Source organism: Eretmochelys imbricata, chromosome 4, assembly GCF_965152235.1.
Source record: "Eretmochelys imbricata isolate rEreImb1 chromosome 4, rEreImb1.hap1, whole genome shotgun sequence".
Lineage (NCBI taxonomy): Eukaryota > Metazoa > Chordata > Testudines > Cheloniidae > Eretmochelys > Eretmochelys imbricata.
In genome coordinates, this window is record NC_135575.1 from 26,630,515 (window position 1) to 26,651,014 (window position 20,500).

The following is a 20,500-nucleotide window of genomic DNA, read 5'->3' on the forward strand; positions in this document are numbered from 1 at the left end:
TATTAAACTCCCTAACCTGCCAAGGTTCCTTCCCCACTCTGACCTCTAGGGTACAGATGTGGGGACCTGCATGAAAAACCCCCTAAGCTTATTTTTACCAGCTTAGGTTAAAACTTCCCCAAGGTACAAACTATTTTACCTTTTGCCCTTGGACTTTATTGCTGCCACCACCAAGCGTCTAACAGATATATAACAGGGAAAGAGCCCATTTGGATACGTCTTTGCCCCCCAAATCCCCCCAAGCCCTATACCCCCTTTCCTGGGGAAGGCTTGATAAAAATCCTCACCAATTTGCATAGGTGAACACAGACCCAAACTCTTGGATCTTAAGAACAAGGAAAAAGCAATCAGGTTCTTAAAAGAAGAATTTTAATTGAAGAAAAAGTAAAAGAATCACTTCTGTAAAATCAGGATGGTAAATACCTTAAAGGGTAATCAGATTCAAAACATAGAGAATCCCTCTAGGCAAAACCTTAAGTTACAAAAAGACACAAAAACAGGAATCTACATTCCATTCAGCACAACTTATTTTATCAGTCATTTAAACAAAACCGAATCTAACGCATATCTAACTAGATTGCTTATTAGCCCTTTACAGGAGTTCTGACCTGCATTCCTGCTCTGGTCCCAGCAAAAACAACTCACAGACAGTGAACCCTTTGTTTTCCCCCTCTCCAGCTTTGAAAGTATCTTGTCTCCTCATTGGTCATTTTGGTCAGGTGCCAGCGAGGTTGTCTTAGCTTCTTAATCCTTCACAGGTGAAGGGGTTTTTCCTCTGGCCAGGGGGGATTTAAAGGTGTTTACCTTCCCTGTATATTTATGACACTGCCCTTTACCAATTTGTTTTAACTTACAGGTATCAGATTCCTTTTAATTACTGCCCTCGCTCTCATGGAACGTATCGGTTTATACATTCCTTTGCCCCCTTCCACAAAACACAGAGTTCAGGCCAGCTCACTGGGTATGCAGGAAGATGTTTCCCTAGACCACAAAGAAATGATATTCTTCCTTTAGTGGATCATCCCCTCAGATGCCGAAAAAATGCTTTATGTTTGTGAACACAGGCGTCATAAAAAATAGTTTCAAAGCAGCTTTATTACATGACCTCCATGACCTTATTACGTGGCCTTTTAGTTAGGAGTACTGAGGTTTAATTTGAACCAGAAATGTTCTTTGCTTCTAATATCTCTCTGTTCATTAAGGCATTCTTATTTGCTCTCTTCCCTCCCCCGTGAAGATGCAATTGACTCCTTAAATGAACAAAACTGAAAACTCAGTAGAAAGTCAAGGGCATTGATTTCAGTGGGTTCAGGATTTCTTCCGGAGAGATTGTTGCCCAAGGTCACACAGGAACTCTGTGGCAGAGCAAATAATTAAATCCTCATCTCCTGACTCCCAATCTGATTACTTGACCACAAGACTATCTTTTATGGTAGAAAACCCACCTCTTCAGAAACTTTCCTAACCCCATGATCAACCTCTCAAACAGTCACCTTCAACCCTAAAAAAAACAAAGGGGAAAAGATACTGAAATCTAAACTCTTCTCTGACAGACTTCAGGGCAAAGCGAATTCCTAAAACAATGAGAATTCACGAAGAATGTGAGTCCTTTTTTCTAAAACTGCAGAGATGTTAATTGCCCACTTCATTTTAAAAGTTCTCCTATAACATGTGTGAGCCCCTTCTTCCTAATCTGTCGACTTTGTGCTTAGCTTGGCCACTCTGGTTACCTTCCCAGACCCGAGGAGGAACTTTATGACATTCAACAATTTTTCCTTCCACCAACAGAATTTGGTCCAATGAAAGATATTAGCTCACCCACCTTATCTCTCTCATTGGCTACAGGTCAGAGGTATTTGTAGTGAGGTGCTGGGGGGGGCTGAAGTTTGAACAAATATGTGTCGTATTTGTAGCAGTATGTAATTTTTAAAAAGTGAACCTCAAAGGTCTTGATCTGCTGAAGATGTCCTGGCTGACTGAAGGTTAAAAAGCTGACTGTATTGTATATAAAGAGTCAAATAGGTCAGAAACCAACTTTGAAATAGAAGATAAGGTAGATCAAAATGAGAACAACCAGTGCCTCCGATATATAGCAGTAATCATCCTGGTTTTGCTTTTTAATTAGAGCTGGGTGCGTTATTTTCAGCAAATATTAAATTTGCCAAAAATCTATTTTAGGGGGCACCAAAACTTTCCATGAATATGTACAAATGCACCAAATACTTTTAGCCAAAAAAAAAGTGTTGGGACTGAGATGCCATTCAGAAAATAGCCAGAGAAGGAGGAGTGTGGTGATACCAATCCCTCCCTTGTAAGTTTTAGCCCAGTGTCCTGGGATGTGGGAGACCCACACAGTGTGCCCCCTGTTCCTGATGTGGAGAAGGGATTGGAACTTGAGTCTCTGGTATTTCAGGACAGTGCCCCAGCCACAGATGCTCTGATGTGGGTATTTCCTAATCTGTTATGTTAAGAGATACACGGAAGCCATGACACTCTCCTGTAATGTCAGAAACCCAAGTTCAAATTCCATCTTCACATCAGGTAGAGAGGGGAATTGAACCCTGATCTCCCATACCTCAGGCGAGTGCCTTAACTACTAGGCTACAGCTTATAAGGGATGTACTACTATTATCTCCTCCTCCTTCTGCAATTTTGTAATCTAGCCCTTGAAAAGGTGTAGAAACAAAATGTTTTGAATCAAATAAATTATTTCATTTGACCCAAAACTGACTTTTCCAATTTGATTTGGGACCCCCCCCAATTTTTTTCAGTACTAAAAAATCAATTATTCACCCATATCTTAATTAGAGCTGGGCAACGAATGGTATCTCTGTTTCATGGAGGATTTAAAGAGTTCAAAATTTGGTTTACATTCCAATTCGGAGTAAAACCCCCAAATTCTCCACAAATTGGAATTACCATTCTCTGCTCATCTCTAGTCAGAGCCCTGGCTTCAGGGTAGTCCATCTGGGAAGCTGTCCTGTAGCCTGGAAGCCTGGACTTCTAAGGAACCCCGAACCTAGGAGCTAGGGCTTTTGGGCTCTTGGCTCCCCATCAGCCCACCAAGCAGGCTGCTGAGGAGCAAGGTAGGCACCAGGCAGGTTTTGAAAACTGTCTGGCAGGTAAGAGTCTGTTGAAAATCTGCCTGGTTTCTGGCAGCAATTCATCAGAATTGACATGTTCCTGCAGAATGTGTTGATTTCAACAAATCTGCAAATTACAACTAAAAATGTTTCTTTTGAATTTTTCTGAATTTAGTCTTTAACTTTCTATGGCATGACAGTACTAGGAATTTTTCTTTGTGAGGCAGTGCTTGTTTACAAGCACTGGGACTATTACTACTCCCTCAATTTCCAACCTCTCTCTTCTCTTATTATTGGTTATTTTTCAACTGATTTAATACATGATATCTGATCAGACCAATGACAGCCAGGTTGCGTGCTATGTTGCTTCACATCATTTCAGTGTTCAGTTCTATCTTGTCCCTGGAGGTGTGTCATAAAAGTCTACTGTGGGGAATTCAACAAAATGTCAAAATGATATATTATTATTCCTGAATACACAAGTGGTACAATAAAGACGGGAAAAAATTCAAAATACAAAGTAGGGAGTAGAAACAGAGACGTGTTACTCAAAACAAACAAAAAAGAAAAAATGACAGAAGGGCTCAGGGAAGCCCATTTTAATCATTCAGTAGTTGTGGGGTACTCTGTGGGGGGGTCTTGAAAGTCCTCTTGATAGACCAGCATAAGATGAGCAGCTCATTCATCAGGTGTATGGCACGCTCAACCACACCTCAGTTACACAGAGGGCTGTTGCTGAATCCCCAGATGTGGTCATTGGCTACACACACCACCCCTTGTCATCTGACATGGCTGAGCTTGCACCATAGATAACATGGCAGCTCAGAGGCAGGCAGTCTCTCTCCTGGCTGAATGATGAGGAAGGAGTTTCTTACAAAGGGAGCATCTCTTTCCTGTTCTGCTTGTGATGATGAATGAGTAAGCTTGTGTGCTTGACTTGTGCAGCTAATGCACAAACACTGTGTAGCTTGGCACTAGCTCTCTGCTTCTCAGTTGCTTCTCTGTGCTCCTGTGTGGTTAAACTCTTCCACAGGGTAGTTGATGTACAGCTGAATCGAACAATAAGAATAAAAATAGAGGCCATGAAAGTAACAAGCAAAGAGTCCTCTCTAATATCTCACCTCTTAATATCAGGCATTATACGTGAGAAACCTTCTTGACAAAATCCAGGAAATACCACACCTAACACTTCTCAAAGATAAATGGGGAGCCCCTTGCCACTGACTCATCAGTAGGACCAACCAAAATAACCTGACAAAATAGTAGAACCAGTATAATAACATGGAGAATACAGTGCACTGTATCTACATTCAGTATTAGGTCATGAATTACTACAAATAATGTTTAAATTTACCCAGAGATACATTGACACAGCAATCTCATTTCCCCAGATGATCATCTCAGCACTGGAGAGAGTTTCCTATCTAAGGACTATGTATATGTAGCTGCCCAGAAACTGCTTTTAGTCTATCTCTAGTTTAGAATTTCCTGTACTGTCCATCAATGTAGCAAGCGAGAGCTGACCCCAGTTCCAATGCCTCTGGGTTAATGGTGGTGGTTTTTCAGTTCTGGGACTCTTACCTCTCTTAAGATTAGTAACCAGTTAAATCTGTCTCCTTTGTACATAGTATTATATAAATTACAATCATCCCAATGCCAAAAATCAGTGATGTACATCTCTCCAGGCCTCAATAACAATAAACCACTACCATTCATCTACCACTATGTCAGTGTTGTTTTATGCTTTCACAAAGTAGCATGACAATACCTGGATTCCTTCCTCTGTGATTTATAGCAGTTCTAGGTGCTTGCTGTTTTAAAGCCAATATCGGTAGGGTTATCAGATAACCAAGATTGGCTTGGCTTGGTTTGGTTTGCAGTGCCTGTTCATTTGAAACTAGTAGAATGAACTGAGATATCCAGCCATTTTTGACATTCTTCTATGATTTTCCCTCCTCTGCTTCCTCCTCCACACTTCCTACTTAGGTGTGAAAGTCAGATCCTGTAGCTGCCTCTTTATTGGGCTCATGACATTGCCAGCCCACCCAACTCTCCTTCTCTTCTTCTTTCTCTTTGTTCCTCCCCTGAGTGAATCTTTCCAATGAATGATAGCACAGAAGAATCAAGAAAGAAGGGGAGGTAGGTAGCATTTTGGGCCCACCACAAAGACAGCTTTTGGAATATGTTTCACTGACAAGATAGAAGATGAGGGCAGGGGCAGAAGTGGGAGGGGACAGCAAGGGACCTGTCAAAATAGAGGCAAGAGTAGGTCATTCTTTACATGTAGTCTCCCAAAACTGCCACAATGACACATTCCGCTCTCTCTCTCTCAAAAATATCTTTTCCCACCTATTCCTCTATTTTTTTAATCCCCAAATTTTTTAATCTGGATGACCAGAATCTCCCCATTTCCTTCCCACTCACACATCCAAGACAGGTGAACATTGAGAAGGGGTCCTGGTTTGGAGATTTCTAAATCTGGTCAGTCTGAGACAGTGGGTATCTTGTCTGAATGCACTGATTCTTTGCCATTCTTTCTTCTGCTCCATCTCACCACACAGTGTTAAAGCAAAAATTATTTCATTTTCTTCTGAATCAACTGAAAACTATTTTCCTCTGTTATGCCTGCAATGAAATACATTTCCATCTTTAATTAGCAAGTCAGACGACAACACAAATGTGTCTGCAGTATTTTGCTAAAGGTTCTCTATCCTCAGCCGAATAATAGAGGTCTTTCAGAGTATGTGCTCCTTCTTTTGTCATTTGCAGAGAGCATCCATTTCATTTTATTTATTTATTTAGCTTTTATAAATAAGCTGACTGATAGTTGCTTTGTTCTCTATTTCAGGTCGTGGAGACTAATTTGGTTGCTTTTGACTGTCACTGGATCATTATAAATGAGGTAACTATCAACCAAATGTTGTTGTGAAGCATGAATCCTGTTTTCATACATACTGACAGTGTTCACGCTGGTCTTTGCCAAAAGGAAGCAGTAACTACAACAAAGTCCAGGCATGGGAGTGAGAGCATTGCTTAATAAAAACAGAATGACAAGTTTTGGGGCTTTTTTTTTTTTTTTTTAAATAAAAGGCCTTCTTTGAATAAAACAAATGGAAAACAGTCCCCTACTGAGTATGTTTAGCCTTTCCTTTTGGCTTGAGTGGCCTGCTGTGGAGATCTTTCATAACAAAGAAAAAATCAAGCAAACAAAAAACCAAACCAAAAACAATTCTTCTTTGTGAGCATAGTGAATCCTTCCTAGTGAAGTGCTTGTGTTCCATTTATATTTAAATGTTGTTTCTAAAACTTGTATGTGTTCCTCCCTTTGCCCCTTTAAAAAGCACAAGGATTAAGTAGTTCGGTATGGGCTGGTACCAAAACTCACTGAAGTTAGTGGGATCTAGATAGAGCCATATATGAATATATCTGAATAGTGAACAGGAGGAACCTTTCTCAAGTACAAACCTATCTGTTTTCAAATCTGTCTGACCTTGTGGGAATTTTTGCAATGATGCTTGATTAAAGAATCTGTTTTTAATTATGAAATGATCTCTACCATAAATGCTTGCCAGCCAACGTCTAATAGGTCAAAAAGCAGAGGAGGTACACATAGAAAACACCACACAGTGAAGTTGTTTTGGATTATACAGTGTTCAAATGTTTCTCTGTTGTTTTAAAAGGAGTGATTTATTATGTCTACAAAATGCTTAATTGGAGAGATAATTATTCCCAAGTTTAATGTATAATAACTATAGCTGTATCTTTTTTTGTAAAACATTGTTTAGAGAAATGATGCATGTAATTCCTGATCTTATCTTCATTGGCCACACACTTCTGTTTTCATAGTCAGTGATTAGTTATTCATTGTTATAATACAATAAACGAATCAGAGTTGGTTTGTTGATTCCAGTTTATGTTAATGGAAAAGCTTACCGCAGAAGCAGCATCTGGTTACAGTCTGTTTTTCCTTGTCTTTCTAAACTACAGGAAGGTCACGAGGTGAACCTATAGGCATAATCAACCATTTTTCAGTTAGGATCAATTAGAATTTAGTCATCTCCCTGGTTCTTTGCTCTAGTGACCAGTTTAGTAAATCTCTTCCACTGTTTAAAGTTAACAGATACAAAAAAAATTATCATTTTCCCCAATTCCTATTGAAGTCAATGGGAGTCCCTCCATTCACTTCTGTAGGTGTTGGATTAGGCCCATAATTCATAGAGTTAGCCAAATACTGGTAAATCACTTAGGTGGTGGTTTTTAATGATTGATGAAAATCATATCTTATTATCATTTTAGTCAATTGTAAATTAATTTGAACTTTAAAAGAAAAACATTAGTGTAGTAAACTGGAAAAGCTCCGATCATAGTACATGTGTTTTCTATATGCTGTAGAACCTATAGATTCACAAATCAGTTGCTCTGTGAAATGGATTCTGTCCTATGAGTCATATCCATGCATGAGAGGGTAAAATGTAGCTTTCTATGTTCTAGCATTCTAAATATTTGCAATATTTTGAGGACATTAAAATCAGATCAGAAACAAATAACATCTGTTCACAGTGGCATAGACTGAATCACAGTCTGACTTTGACCTATCATTTAAACAACATTTTTTCCTTTGTTACTTCTTTTGATGTCACCTTATTCAGACCATAACAAAAATGTGAATATATTCCAGGTGGTGAATGCTTGGGAACAATATTCTGCCTTTTTTGTCACTTTACCAGTACACTACAGAAAAATATCTAGCTTTTATCCACTTCAATGACAATGGGAAATTTGAAAGCGGAGTGATGGCTGCCTATGCCCTTTATTGTTTAGTTTTCTGTGTTGTTGTAGCTGTGTTGGGCCCAGAATATTAGAGAAATAAGTCTAGTGTTGTAAGCAAACAAACAAATACCCCCTCCTCCCCCTGCGCGAAAAAAGTGCCATCTAGTTGCCAATTACTGTATCCTTTGGATTTACACTATGAGCCAGACTGGGAACTCCATGTTCAGAGTGGCATGTAGTTATTCACACAAGTACTCCCATTCCAGTAAATCTACCCTTTATGACGGATGTGTTTGTTTTGGCTAAATCGGAGCCACCGAGAAAGTGACTATGGCCTCCCCTAAACCTAGAATTTAGGTCAACCTAGTTACATCACTCAGGATATGAAAGATTCAAACCCCTGAGAGATGTAGTGAAGCCGACCTAAGCCCCAATGTAAACACCACAAGGTAGACAGAAGAATTCTTCCCTTGACCTAGCTATCACCTCTGAGAGGTGGAATTACTACAGCAATGGAAGAACCTCTGCTGTCGCTGTCATAAGTGTCTACACAACAGCTGTGCTACTGCAGTGCTTCTAGTGTAGAAATACCCTATTTTACATGTCTTTTCTAATCCTCTAATCTTCAGCATTTAGGATGAATTATGCAAATGAGAAATACATTGTTCGGGAAACAGTTAAAATAACTTCTTACAATTAGCTGCCAAATAAAAATTAGGAATGTATTCCCTTTTCCTTTGGTACTGAAAACAAAAAAATCTAAACAGAAATGCCATTCATGAACATGAATCTGCCTAGTTTAGCGGGACTGTGTATATTACTTCAATTGCTTATTTTAAAAGGCAGTAATGCTTGGTAACATTTACTTAATTTTATTGTCCCATTAGTTGATGTTTAAGGTAACATATTAAATTAGCCTTGACAATGTGCATCTAATGGGAATTACTGTGGAAATTTGAAATAAATAAATATATAATAAAATGTTACCTTTAATAATTACCATATATATTGTATTGAAGGCTCCATAAAAATGAGAGGTTGCACAATTTCATATGTCACAATCAATCATATTAGTACTTGGTAATAATACCAATCTCCTCTCCCTGATCAATGCATTCAGTTGAGAAAAGCCTCTCCAAATAAATATTTCCATCCTTTCAGGGCCCTACAGCAGCCGATGGTATAGTTCTTTATTTAAATTTCACAAGATTCAGAGATTTGGATATATACAAATCAGAGGTGGAGTAATAGATATGAGAAGGGGTTTCTCTCTGTTTCTATTTTCCTTCTCCTCCACAACAAATTTAACCTCTGGAAGCCTAAGGAAATCAGGCTAAATTCTCTTGTCACCTTTTGTCGTATTTATGCATTCATTATATATTTTATTTTTAGCTGATAGTGGAAATCGAGAGAAATTGTATGTCTGTATTTAACATGAAAGAAATGGCTTATTCATTTATTTATTTTTAAATAGGTGGCTTACTTTAGTTATTAGTTAAACTGTCTAGTGTAATCCTGCTATGCCCAGTGCTGTCACCTGTCTCCTACTGTTCTCTCTTCGGAGGACAGCCCAAAGCTCTTTGCACTGTTCACAGTTATTATAGGTGAAACATCTTTGAAAAATGTCGAACCATTAAAGTTACACATTTTTCAAACAGTTAAAAGGTGCCCTTGGATGCATGCACACAGCTCAAACAGATTAAAATGGGAGGCTCACATGCATGCATCCATATGCAGAATTTGGCTTTATATATCTGGGTCCTAGTTGTTGTGTTCTGTTTCTTCATTGTTGTTTAAGTACAAGACAGTACTATGAAGATGAGGCTAGGGGTAGGTCATACTGTGAAATTAAGAGTCAACTTCTGAAGTTGTGATAGATCCCAGAAAGCAATTAATTGGATTTCACTAATTTATGTAATGGCACATTTTTAACACATGCAGTAGATTAATGCAGAATAATTACTTGAGGGATATTACAGGATAGCTGGCCCCGGAGGGTGGTCAGGTCCTATGACAGGCTCTGCTAAAGAGAATGAAACAACCAACATCCCTCCGCGGATAATTAATTAACTACTGCCCAGCTATTTAGGCAATTAGTTAAGGAATACCTGTGCTTTATAAACAGTTATATGGGCTCAGGCAGGGGAGATCACAGGGAAGAAATGCTGGGAAAAGAACTCCTCAGGGGGAGCTGGCTCGGAAGCTACTCCCTGTGGGAAACAAAGACTGATGGCGTGAGGAACAGTACACAGAAAGAGAAAGTGCCAAAGGGAGGGCTTCTCAGAAGGAGCTGGTGAGAGAGCTCATCAGGAAAGGGGGCCAGAGAAGAGTGCTCCTAGCTGGAGAGGCTCAAGAAGGAAGGAGCTATGAATGCCAACCCTCAGCAAAACCTGGTCCCAATGGAAGGACTTCACAGGCAGCAGCAGCAGCCCCAGATCAAAGGAATTATATGCCGTTCCAAGGAAGGGTCATCGTGGGTTTGACCTTTGCAGATACCTTGGCCCAAGACGAGAGAGACTTCCCCAACTGAAGTCAAGAGGGCCTTTCTCCAGGAGAGGGTTCTGGATCAATAGGGCTTCATGGGTAAGGGACTTGGACATCAGGGGGGTTGATGGACTAAGGTTAACTCAGCCCCTTCCCCCTCCAACTAGGATGAACATAACATAAGAACATAAGAATGGCCATACTGGGTCAGACCAAAGGTCCATCCAGGCCAGTATCCTGTCTACTGACAGTGGCCAATGCCAGGTACCCCAGAGGGAGTGAACCTAACAGATAATGATCAAGTGATCTCTCTCCTGCCATCCTCTGACAAAGAGAGGCTAGGGACACCATTCCTTACCCATCCTGGCTAATAGCCATTAATGAACCTAACCTCCATGAATTTATCCAGTTCTCTTTTAAACCCTGTTATAGTCCTAGCCTTCACAACCTCCTCAGGCAAGGAGTTCCACAGGATGACTGTGCTGTGTGAAGAAGAACTTCCTTTTATTTGTTTTAAACCTGCTGCCCATTAGTTTCATTTGGTGGCCCCTTTGCTAAGGTCAATGCCTAGTTGTGTAATGTTCTGCCTTTGGGTAAAGTTAATTACAGTGCTGAGGGGGCACTGCTTAATATACACATGCCTCATTGGACTTATTGAAAGTGCATTAGCAGAAACTGATGCAGGGAGTTAACTGTAGTGCTGCACTAGGCCACAAGGGACATTCCGGGGTGAAGACCTCCATTACAAGGAGCTTCAGTAAACCCTTCCATTTTAAAATAATTGCAAAAGCTCATGTATTCTATACTACTCTATTTTCTGTATTGTGCTTGCCACCAATGCAGACTCATATAACCCCCTCCCCAGAGATGTGGCTTAAGCTTTCTCTCTGGTGCTTACTACTTAGAGTGGCTTCTCCCCTCTCCTCAAAAGGGTTGGGTCCTGGGTTCTTTTTTTGTGATGGCTGGTGTCTCCACCGAGAGTGACTCCTCACTGTGCCTGGGACACACTGGGTGCTTCCCTTGGGAAAATGAATAATGCTATCATTGCTCGCCAGGCATATGAAATCCAGTTCACAGCAAACAATGAAGTACATCAACACAAACTATGGCCAAGGAATGACACACCCCAAACAATATAACAATGGGGGATATTACTGGGAGCAGGAAAATAGGATCTGGAGAAGGAAAGGGTTAGATTAACTAATAAATACTAACCATAAATAAACCAAGTTCCCCACCTCCCAACACTCATAACTTCATAATCCCTCCCTCCCCCACACTTTCCCAGTCAAATGATATGGTGATGGGTGTGGAGAGGCATGCTGCAGCTCTATGAATGTTGGCCAGCTTAAACCAAAAGGATGCCTTTACTGTGTCTTCATCCCTAGGTGGGACAGGGTGCTTTCCTGGCTCCCTGGTCTGGGGTTCTTTGGAGGTCTAGGCTGGCTCTCCAGAGCCAGCTCCAGGTCAGATCTCTGCCGTTATAGCTGCTGGTCTCTGCAGGGTTGGAACGTTCTGTTCCAGGGACTAGGTCTCACTGCACCTCAAAGACTCCTTCTGAGTGGAAGGGGAGTTAATCAGAGACTCCCTGAGCTGTTCTGCTTCTCTATCTTTTGGCTCCCAAACTCAGTGCTCAAAAATGAAACTTGTATCTTTGCATCTGCGTCAGGCTGTCCCCTTATCATGGAGGGGCTGAGCAGACCTGGCTTATCATTGGCCCAGCTAAAGGCTTGTTCAATCATGCTCTTCAGAAGTCTCCTATTGGCCTCAGCAGGGGTGTCTAGTCTATTCTGTCCGTATACCTGACTCCAGCCATGCTGAGAAATGGTGCCAAAGGGCTTTGGTAGCCATTTTTGTTGTAGTCCATAGAATAGGGCTTGCTAGAGGCTCAGCTCAGAGTTCCAGGAACTGGCAAACACTAAATGTGGGTTACATTGCTGAGTTACCTCTCACCATCATTCACGTTAGGCAGGTGGTAACTAATATAAACTGGTATTCTGAAACCCACAGCAGTGCATCTCTACCACTTTCCACCTACATGTCTGTAGGTTGCTTCAGAGCAGGCAGAATGAGCTAGCTCTGCAGTGGTCATTAGCTCTAGAGGCCTGATCCGTGGCCCACAGAGTGGCCAAATTGGTTTTTCATTCTTGTCTTAGGTTTCTTCTCCAAGTTCTATCCTCACTCCATTTGAATGAATGACAACACCTTTCCTAGTCTTGGTCCCGAGGAGAAAAAGGAAAAGATTTGGCCCAAGCTATCAAAATCTATTTATATTGAACCATTACCTTTAGAAAATCTGAATCTTTTTTTAATGCATACTAGGCCCAGAAACTGGGCCAGTTGGCATCCTGTTTTTCTATTTCGGCTTTCAGTACTTGTAAAATAGATCATCTGGCACTCTTATACTATAGAGAGAAGGGAAGTGAGGTAATATCTTTCATTGGACCAACTTCTGTTGGTGGAAGGTGCAAGATTTTGAGTTTCATGGAACTCTTCCTCATGTCTGGAGAAGATAACTAGAATGTCACTTGTACCTGAGAAAGAGCTCTCTGAAGGTCAAAAGTGTGCCACTTCCCCCGACAGAAATTGGTTCAATAAAAGATATTACCTCTCTGACTTGTTTCTCTCGTCTCCTGGGACCAACAAGGCTACAACACTGGAAACGACCCTTATATCCTTCATTTAAATTGAAATGCAAATGGTTTCCTCCTATGGATTAGTCCCTTGATCTAGTTTTGTTGTCATTATAGACCATCTCTTCAGCTCAAATCTAAAAATTAGAACCAGAGAAGAATGATCTGATAGTCTTGTTTTGTACAATAGAACAGGTTCTTGCTGTCTGTCAATCCCAAGAGAAAATACTGACAGAATTAATTGAATGAGGCAAATTTATTTTCATCAAATTGTCCTGATTTAAGCTGGGTTTGTGGGTAACAGCTTTGCAATTGAAACGTTAAACTAAAAAGAAAACTTTATTATAATACCAGTACAGTCCACAGAATTTCAAGTACGTTTGTCATGAATCTGTTCAGTTTATTTGTCATATTGTTTCATCACATTGACAATTCCCACATTGATCCTGTCTCTTTGGTGTTTGTTTGGACTTTGCTTTTAGTCTCCAGAAAATACTTATAAAATACACAATATGTCTGAAGTGTGGCAATGACCTAGAGGCAAAACCCAGAGAATTGTAATTAAAATGCACAAAACTGCTGAATACAGAAAAAAATATGCTGTGTTTTTGGGAGAAAAAATGATAAATGTTTGCACAGCTAAAAGTCAAAACCTCTTATAAAATGTTAGTTGGCAGTGTAGCATGCCATGTGGGTATGATTTTTCACAGTATTGAAAAAAAAATCAGCCTCTCTGTTCCAATATAAGCAAGATGTGGAACAAAAACCAAATTATCATGCATAGTGAACTTCCCCATGAGTACTATGATTGATTAAAAGGTGTGGTGTAGAATATAGATAACATTCTTTTTAACTGTCCTCTATGATTATATTGCAGGTGTATTAAAAAATGACCTGCATTTTGCCAAAGAAGCAACTTTTTTCTTTCTTGTAGCTAGTGAAATGACACAGCCAAAATGAAAAGACGGCATATTAAGCTGAGAGAAACCATTATCTATGGTACATTAAGGATTAATCGACCAGAAATGCAGGATATTACACTGGACACTGCTGATGCCAGGTGTTATTTTGTTTGCAGAAAAAAATCTATATTTCATAAAAACATAAATAACAGATGAGGCCAAAAGCTATGACATGCTCTAAAGAAGAATAAAATAGGTTTATTGTAGTCAAGAGAATTGATGTTAAAATTGACAACTCTTAGCATGTTCTTCTTCATGGCTTTAAAAAAAATGGAGCTATATCTGAACCATTCATTTCAGAAGATTTTGCTTTAAGCATGTTCATTGTAGCCAGAAAAATACATCAGGACTGGTGTTTACAATTAAAACCCAGCATTTTCAAAAGTATGGTGTTTGCTTTTTGCAGAAAGGAAACTGCATTTTGATTTTAAATTTGAATATTTGTGCCTCCAAACTATGCGATCATGGGCACAGACCATGAAGTTAGAAGCACAAGTGCACTGATTTGCTCCTGTAATTCATTTACAGACACAAAGATACATTTGCAGTTAGCTTAAAAAGGGGTGGGAGGGAGGAGGGGAAGCTGGGCCTTAGACCTTTGGGAAATATACCTCAAAATGTTTGCTTTCTATTGGAATGCAGAATTACTACTCTAAGTTGCATACTACTGATGACATAGCCTCAAAAGTCTCATTTTTTTTTTGAAATGGTATCCAAAAGATTTTCTATTCAGCAGAAGATTACCTAAACCTCTTCAGTCTGAAAGTCATGTTGGATATTTCAGTATAACAAGATTTATCATAGGATTTTTGCTAACTTTAGCATGAAACATTACCCTCTTATGTTTCCAAAATGTATGGGACATCAAGTACATTCTGATAAACAGGGTCGACTCATTAGGGGAAATAAGCAAATGATTCACTCTGCTGAGGGACAGACCCTAGGTTTGAGAGAAATCTCTTCAGATAAATTGTGTTGTGCCACACAATATTTCAGTAACTTTGCGTCTGTGCAGAAAAATATAGACAAAAAGAGATGAGAACCCCATTTTTAGGGCTATCTAAACCTTTTTAGTCCTCAGAAAAGATAAAAGTTCAAGTTTTGAATAAAGGTTTGGGTCAGTTTTTATAGTTAATTAATCTATTAATCATACCAAATTCAGGGTCATATCCACAGCTAGTGTAAAACAGCATAGCCTCAACTCTTTACATATACACACATACCCTCATACCACATTCCTCTCCAAATCAAAATATCCAATAAATGTTAACTTTGTGATTTATTTAGTTTTCTTTAAAGTGTCTGTCCTGAGCTGTGGGTGCTCAGCTTTCAACCAGAATAGAAACCTTATGGATAAAAGGGAGGTTTTAAATTAGAGCTTGCAATAGACAAGAACACATACACAATCTTGAATGCCCTAATGCTTTTCTTTCTCTCTCTCCCCCCAGTGCCCATTTCGATAAATGGTTCGTTAACTACTAAATTGTGCTTAGGATTTTGATATTCTTTTCCCAGGAAATGAACACTTAAGACCCAAATGTCTGTACCTCCAGAGCTCTTGATGTAATGCCACACTTAGCAATACTTTATACTATGTCTTCCTACTGTCCTTATTATCTGTTGTGAAACACTTTAAAGTAAAAGATCAAAGGGAAAGGGGAAAAAACCCCAATCTGAGCCCAGTTACACCCTCGAGGTCTCTCTTTAGGCTTCAGTGTAGCATATCTAAGCAAGAGATATGATTATAGAAATGGTCGGCTTCATTTTAATGAACACACGTGTTTTTATTTGAGGACATGACAGCACTGAATAAATGCAGTACAGTGATACCATGTCTCTCAGCATCTTCAGTTTATTTTTCATTTACAATCTGGTGGTGACATTTCAATATTTTAACTTTTGTACATATTCTATGCCTGATCTTATCTTACAGGAAATAAATGATGTGGATGTGCAGGAGCTAGTGAGAAGGTCAATTGGAAGGTTAACAATTATTCGACAGACATTTCCAGTCCCACAGAACAGCAGTCAACGCTGTTTCCGTGGCAACCACAGAATATCTTCATCACTGTGTGATCCTAAGGACCCCTTCTCCCAGAACATGGAGGTATCTTCATACTAATACTTTCTTGCCTGTGTGCTAGCTTTATAGACAGCTACTGGGAAAATTTGAATTTAGTGTAATTTTTTACTCTGTTTATTTTTAATATTCTTCTGTGTGGCATATCCTAATGGTTCATGCATGAAACAATGAAATGGCTTAGCTGTTTGGTGTGCCATCTTGGTGACTAGAGCTACATATCTAGCCTGAGCTACGTATCTAGCCTAAACCGCAGCAAGGCATGGAAATCAGAGAGAAGCAGCTCAGCATCCAGAAGAAGGGGTATTGGATTGCTGAGTTCTGTAGTTTACCAGTTCTCCATCAAGAATTGCCTCTGCAGAGCCACACAATAAGAATCTCATACCATGTTTCTCAAGCCACAGAACTGGTAAAACTAGTAAAATCATCCTGGAGAGCTTCTGCCTAAAGATTTGGAACCAAGCATTTTAAAACTTGAGTGTCTCAAGCTAAATACCTAAATCTGTACTTATGTACCTACGTGGCCTTATTGTCAGATTCTGAATACAGATTTTACTGACTTCATGGAGATATCACATTTATGCCAATACATTCCACCATCCACCCACTGCAAGCATATTCCATATATGGACTGTGAAAGAGAAGAGATAACATGTATTTTTAAATCCACTTCTATGTTCCTGATCTGTCATGAATAATATTGGTTGAAAATGTTTAAATTAAGATTGATCTTTTTTCAGTAAACAGACTTTTTTGACAAAACATTTTAATTTTCTCCAAAAATTTCTTTTAATATTTTGGGTTTTTTTTCATTTGCAGCTCTTACATTTTGTTTGTTTTTCCTCAGCTCCAATTTTAAAATGTCACAATAAACAAATGGTGGGATTTTTTCAAAATGTAAAAATATTCAGGAATTTAAAAAAATCACTTGTAAAATATTACTTTAAAAAATGAAATAAAAAATCAGTCAGCGGAAAATTAAAAAAGAAATAAATCAAAATTGAGAGAGAAAATATTCTGAACATATTGGATAAAATTGTTTTTGAGTGTTTGACCAGTTCTAATTATGATTTTGGTGGAATTGAACCCAATCAGAATGAGTAAATTCATAGAGGTAAATGGCAAAAGAGGATGTAATGCAATATGGGTTTACCAAAAGTAGGTCATGCCAGACCAACCTGATTTCCTTCTTTGAGAAATTAACTGATTTTTTTTAGATAAGGGAAGTGTAGTAGGTCAAAAACATTTGGACTTCAATAAAGCATTTGACATGTACCATGTGAGAAATTATTAGTTAAATTAGGGAAGATGGGGACCATTACAAGCGTTGTAAGGTGGATAAGGAATTAGCTAAAGGAAAGAAGGCAGCAGGTTGTGCTGAAAGGTATATTACCAGACTAGGGAGAAGTTACTAGCAGCGTTCCTTAAGGAGTGGCCTTGGGATCAGTATTACCGAATTTTTTTATTAATAACCTTGGGGCAAAAGTAGGAGTGTGCTAATAAAATCTGCTGATTAATCTTCCCACCTGAGGGAAGTTGGGAGACACTGTCAATACAGAGGAGGATTAGAATACTATACAGGAAGATCTGGATGACATTGATGACTGGAGTGACAGAAATGGGATGAAATTTAATAGCACAGTGCACAGTGGTACAGTTAGTGTTTAATAAAAAGAATTTCTGCTACACTTCAGGGCTCATCAGTTGGAGGCGACAGAGAAGGAGAGAGACCTTGGTGTATGGTTTAATCATAGGATATTTATGAGCCACCAGTATGAGCAAATACAATCCTAGGATGTATCAAGCAAGGCATTTCCAATAGAGATGGAGAAGTATTAACTCCATTGTACAAGGCATTAGTAAGACCTCATTTGGAATAGTGTGTACATTTCTGGTCACCATGTATAAGGAAAACTATTTTAAACTGGAACAGGTGCAGAGAAGAGCTATGAGGATGATCCTGGCTATGGAAGGCATATCTTGTGAGAGGAGATTGGAAGAACTGGGCTTGTTTAGTCTCACTAAAAGAAGGCTGAGAATATGATTGATCTTGCTAAATCAGGGGGAGATAAATACCAGGGAGGGTGAAGAGCTATTTATGTTGAAGGACAATGTTGGTGCGAGAACTAATGGCTATCAGCTGGCCATGAACAAATTCAGTCTGGAAATTAGAAGAAGGTTTCTAACCATCAAAGAGATGAGGTTCTGGAACAGCTTTCCAATAGGAGTTGTGGGGGCAAGCAAGCTAATTCGTTTTAATAGAGAGCTGAACAAATTTGAGTGCACTTGTATGATGGGTTTGCTTGTGATGGTAGGGGGCAAGGCTCAAAAGCCCTAGGGGGGTCACTTCTGGTTTCTAAAGCTCATGCTTCAGGGTTGCAGCTGGCCATGAGAAGGGATCAGGAAGGGATTATTCCCACTCCGCCCTTAATGTATTCTGGGATTTTTCCCCTTCCTCTGAAGCATCAAGATGGCCACTTCTGGAGATGGGACACTGGGTGGGTTGGATGGGGGCTCTGAGATGGCACCGAGCATCCTCTCCGTCAGGTGCTTGACTGGCTGATTCTTGCTCACATTCTCAGGGTCTAACTGATCAGCAAACGTGAGGTTGGGAAAATTCCTTCCTTCCTTCCTGACCGTGTTGGGGGAGGGAGGGAAATGGGGAGAGGTTGCCTTCCTCTGCAGCCAGGATTATCTGAGTATATCTCATTTAACCATTTCCCTGCCATTGTTCCTATTCTCTGCCTGTGGCATGTAATAGTCTACTATTGTGTGGGTCTCATTCCTTTGAAGGGTTTAGCATGCTGGTGCTGGGTGATGTCGGTGCTCTGTGATATACAGGTCAGACTAAATAATCAAGTGGTCCCTTCTTGCCTTAATCTTTATGACTATACTACTGGAGGGCCCAGTTTTGCAACTGACTTCAAGCTGACAGATCCTTGTGCCCCGAAGGAGTTGCAGGGGTCTGGCCACACAGTCACTCACACGGTTGAGTTCACATATGTGTTTAGAAGCTCAGGGCCTTTGTGTGCTAGTAAGCCTAGTTCGTCTCAGTTCTGTCAAAGTTATGGCTATGCAGAGTGCAGGACCAGGTTTAAAAAAGGTGTCTTGCTTGCAGTCCCCTTCCCCCCGCGACCCGGTACATACAGGGAATAAGAACATAAGAATGGCTATATGTTCAGTGACCAGACCAGCTAGGAGCAGCTGCTGGCCTGCTCTGTGACTAAGCGCATTACTAGGCAACCAAGGAGCCCACATACGCTGCCTTGGAAGTCACAGTGGCCACAACCCCTGACTGGCTGCTGGTTTAGCAGTCCTGTTTATAAGCCTGGCCTCCACAGCAGGTCAGTGGCTCTTCAACACCTACCACTCCCAGAGCTGCACTTGCCCTTGTTCCAGTCCCTGCTCCCCTCTGGCTTCAGACTTCTAGATTCGACCCCCAGCTCCGCCTCTGGCTTATGACTCTAGTCGACTCTCCGGTTCTGACATTCAACTTCTGTCTCTGTGGTACTGATTCTTGGCACTGCCTTTGGCTTATAACACTGGTTTACCCCCTCCTCCAAAGCTGTGGCATTTGGCTTCTGGTACTGACCCTTAGCTCATTTCCTGGACTATGCCTACCCTAGTCGCAGCTCTAACTAGTAGGCCTAACTCTCTCTTTTACCACCAGAACTGACCACTCACAGCCTGGTCGTCAACACTGTTGTTCATTCCAATTATACATCTATGCTGTCTTCTGATAGTGGTCGATGCCAGATGCTTCAGAGGGAATTAACAGAACAGGGCAGTTTATGAGCGATCCATCTTCTGATGTCCAGTCCCAGCTTCTGGCAGTCAGAGGTTTAGGGACACCCAGAGCATAGGGTTGCATCCCTGACTGTCTTGGCTAACAGCCATTGATGGACCTATTCCCCATGAACATATCTAAATCTTGTTTGAAGTCAGTTATGCTTTTGGCCTTCACAATATCCCCTGCCAATGAGTTCCGAAGGAAGACTGTGCATTGTTTGAAATACTTTCTTAAGTTTGTTTTAAATCGGCTGTCTGTTTATTTCACTGAATGACCTCTGGTTCTTGTGTTTATATGCAGGAGCAAACAGGGGTTCTGGAACTATTTTTATAGTGAGGGTACTGAGAGCCATTGGACCAAAGTGTAAACCTTGTATATAATGGAAACCACTTCAAGCCGTAGCACCCCCCACACTCCTAGTTCCAGCACCTATAGGAGTAAATAACATTTCCTTATTCCTGATTTTATAGACTTCTATCATATCCCCCCTTAAACATCTCTTTTCTAAACTGAACAGCCCCAGGCTTTTTATCTGCCCCCATATGGAAGCTGTTCCATATTCCTAATCATTTTTAGGATTGCCCTTCTCTACTTTCAATTCTAATATATCTTCTTGGGATGGGGCGATCAGAACTGCATGCAGGATTCAAGGTGTGGGCACATTATGGATTTATGTAGTGCCCATTAGGATATTTTCT

General features: G+C 40.2%; 1 protein-coding gene across 2 annotated transcripts in view; it reads left to right on the top strand.

The window, feature by feature from the left end:
- Positions 1 to 20,500, top strand: part of GRID2 (glutamate ionotropic receptor delta type subunit 2) — a 1,026,718-nt gene that overhangs the window by 666,714 nt on the left and 339,504 nt on the right. For both annotated transcript variants that reach the window (XM_077814385.1, XM_077814386.1), the window contains 2 exons: positions 5,932 to 5,985; positions 15,866 to 16,039. In XM_077814385.1, the coding sequence (XP_077670511.1) occupies positions 5,932 to 5,985; positions 15,866 to 16,039 (228 nt within the window). The remainder of the gene's footprint in view (positions 1 to 5,931; positions 5,986 to 15,865; positions 16,040 to 20,500) is intronic.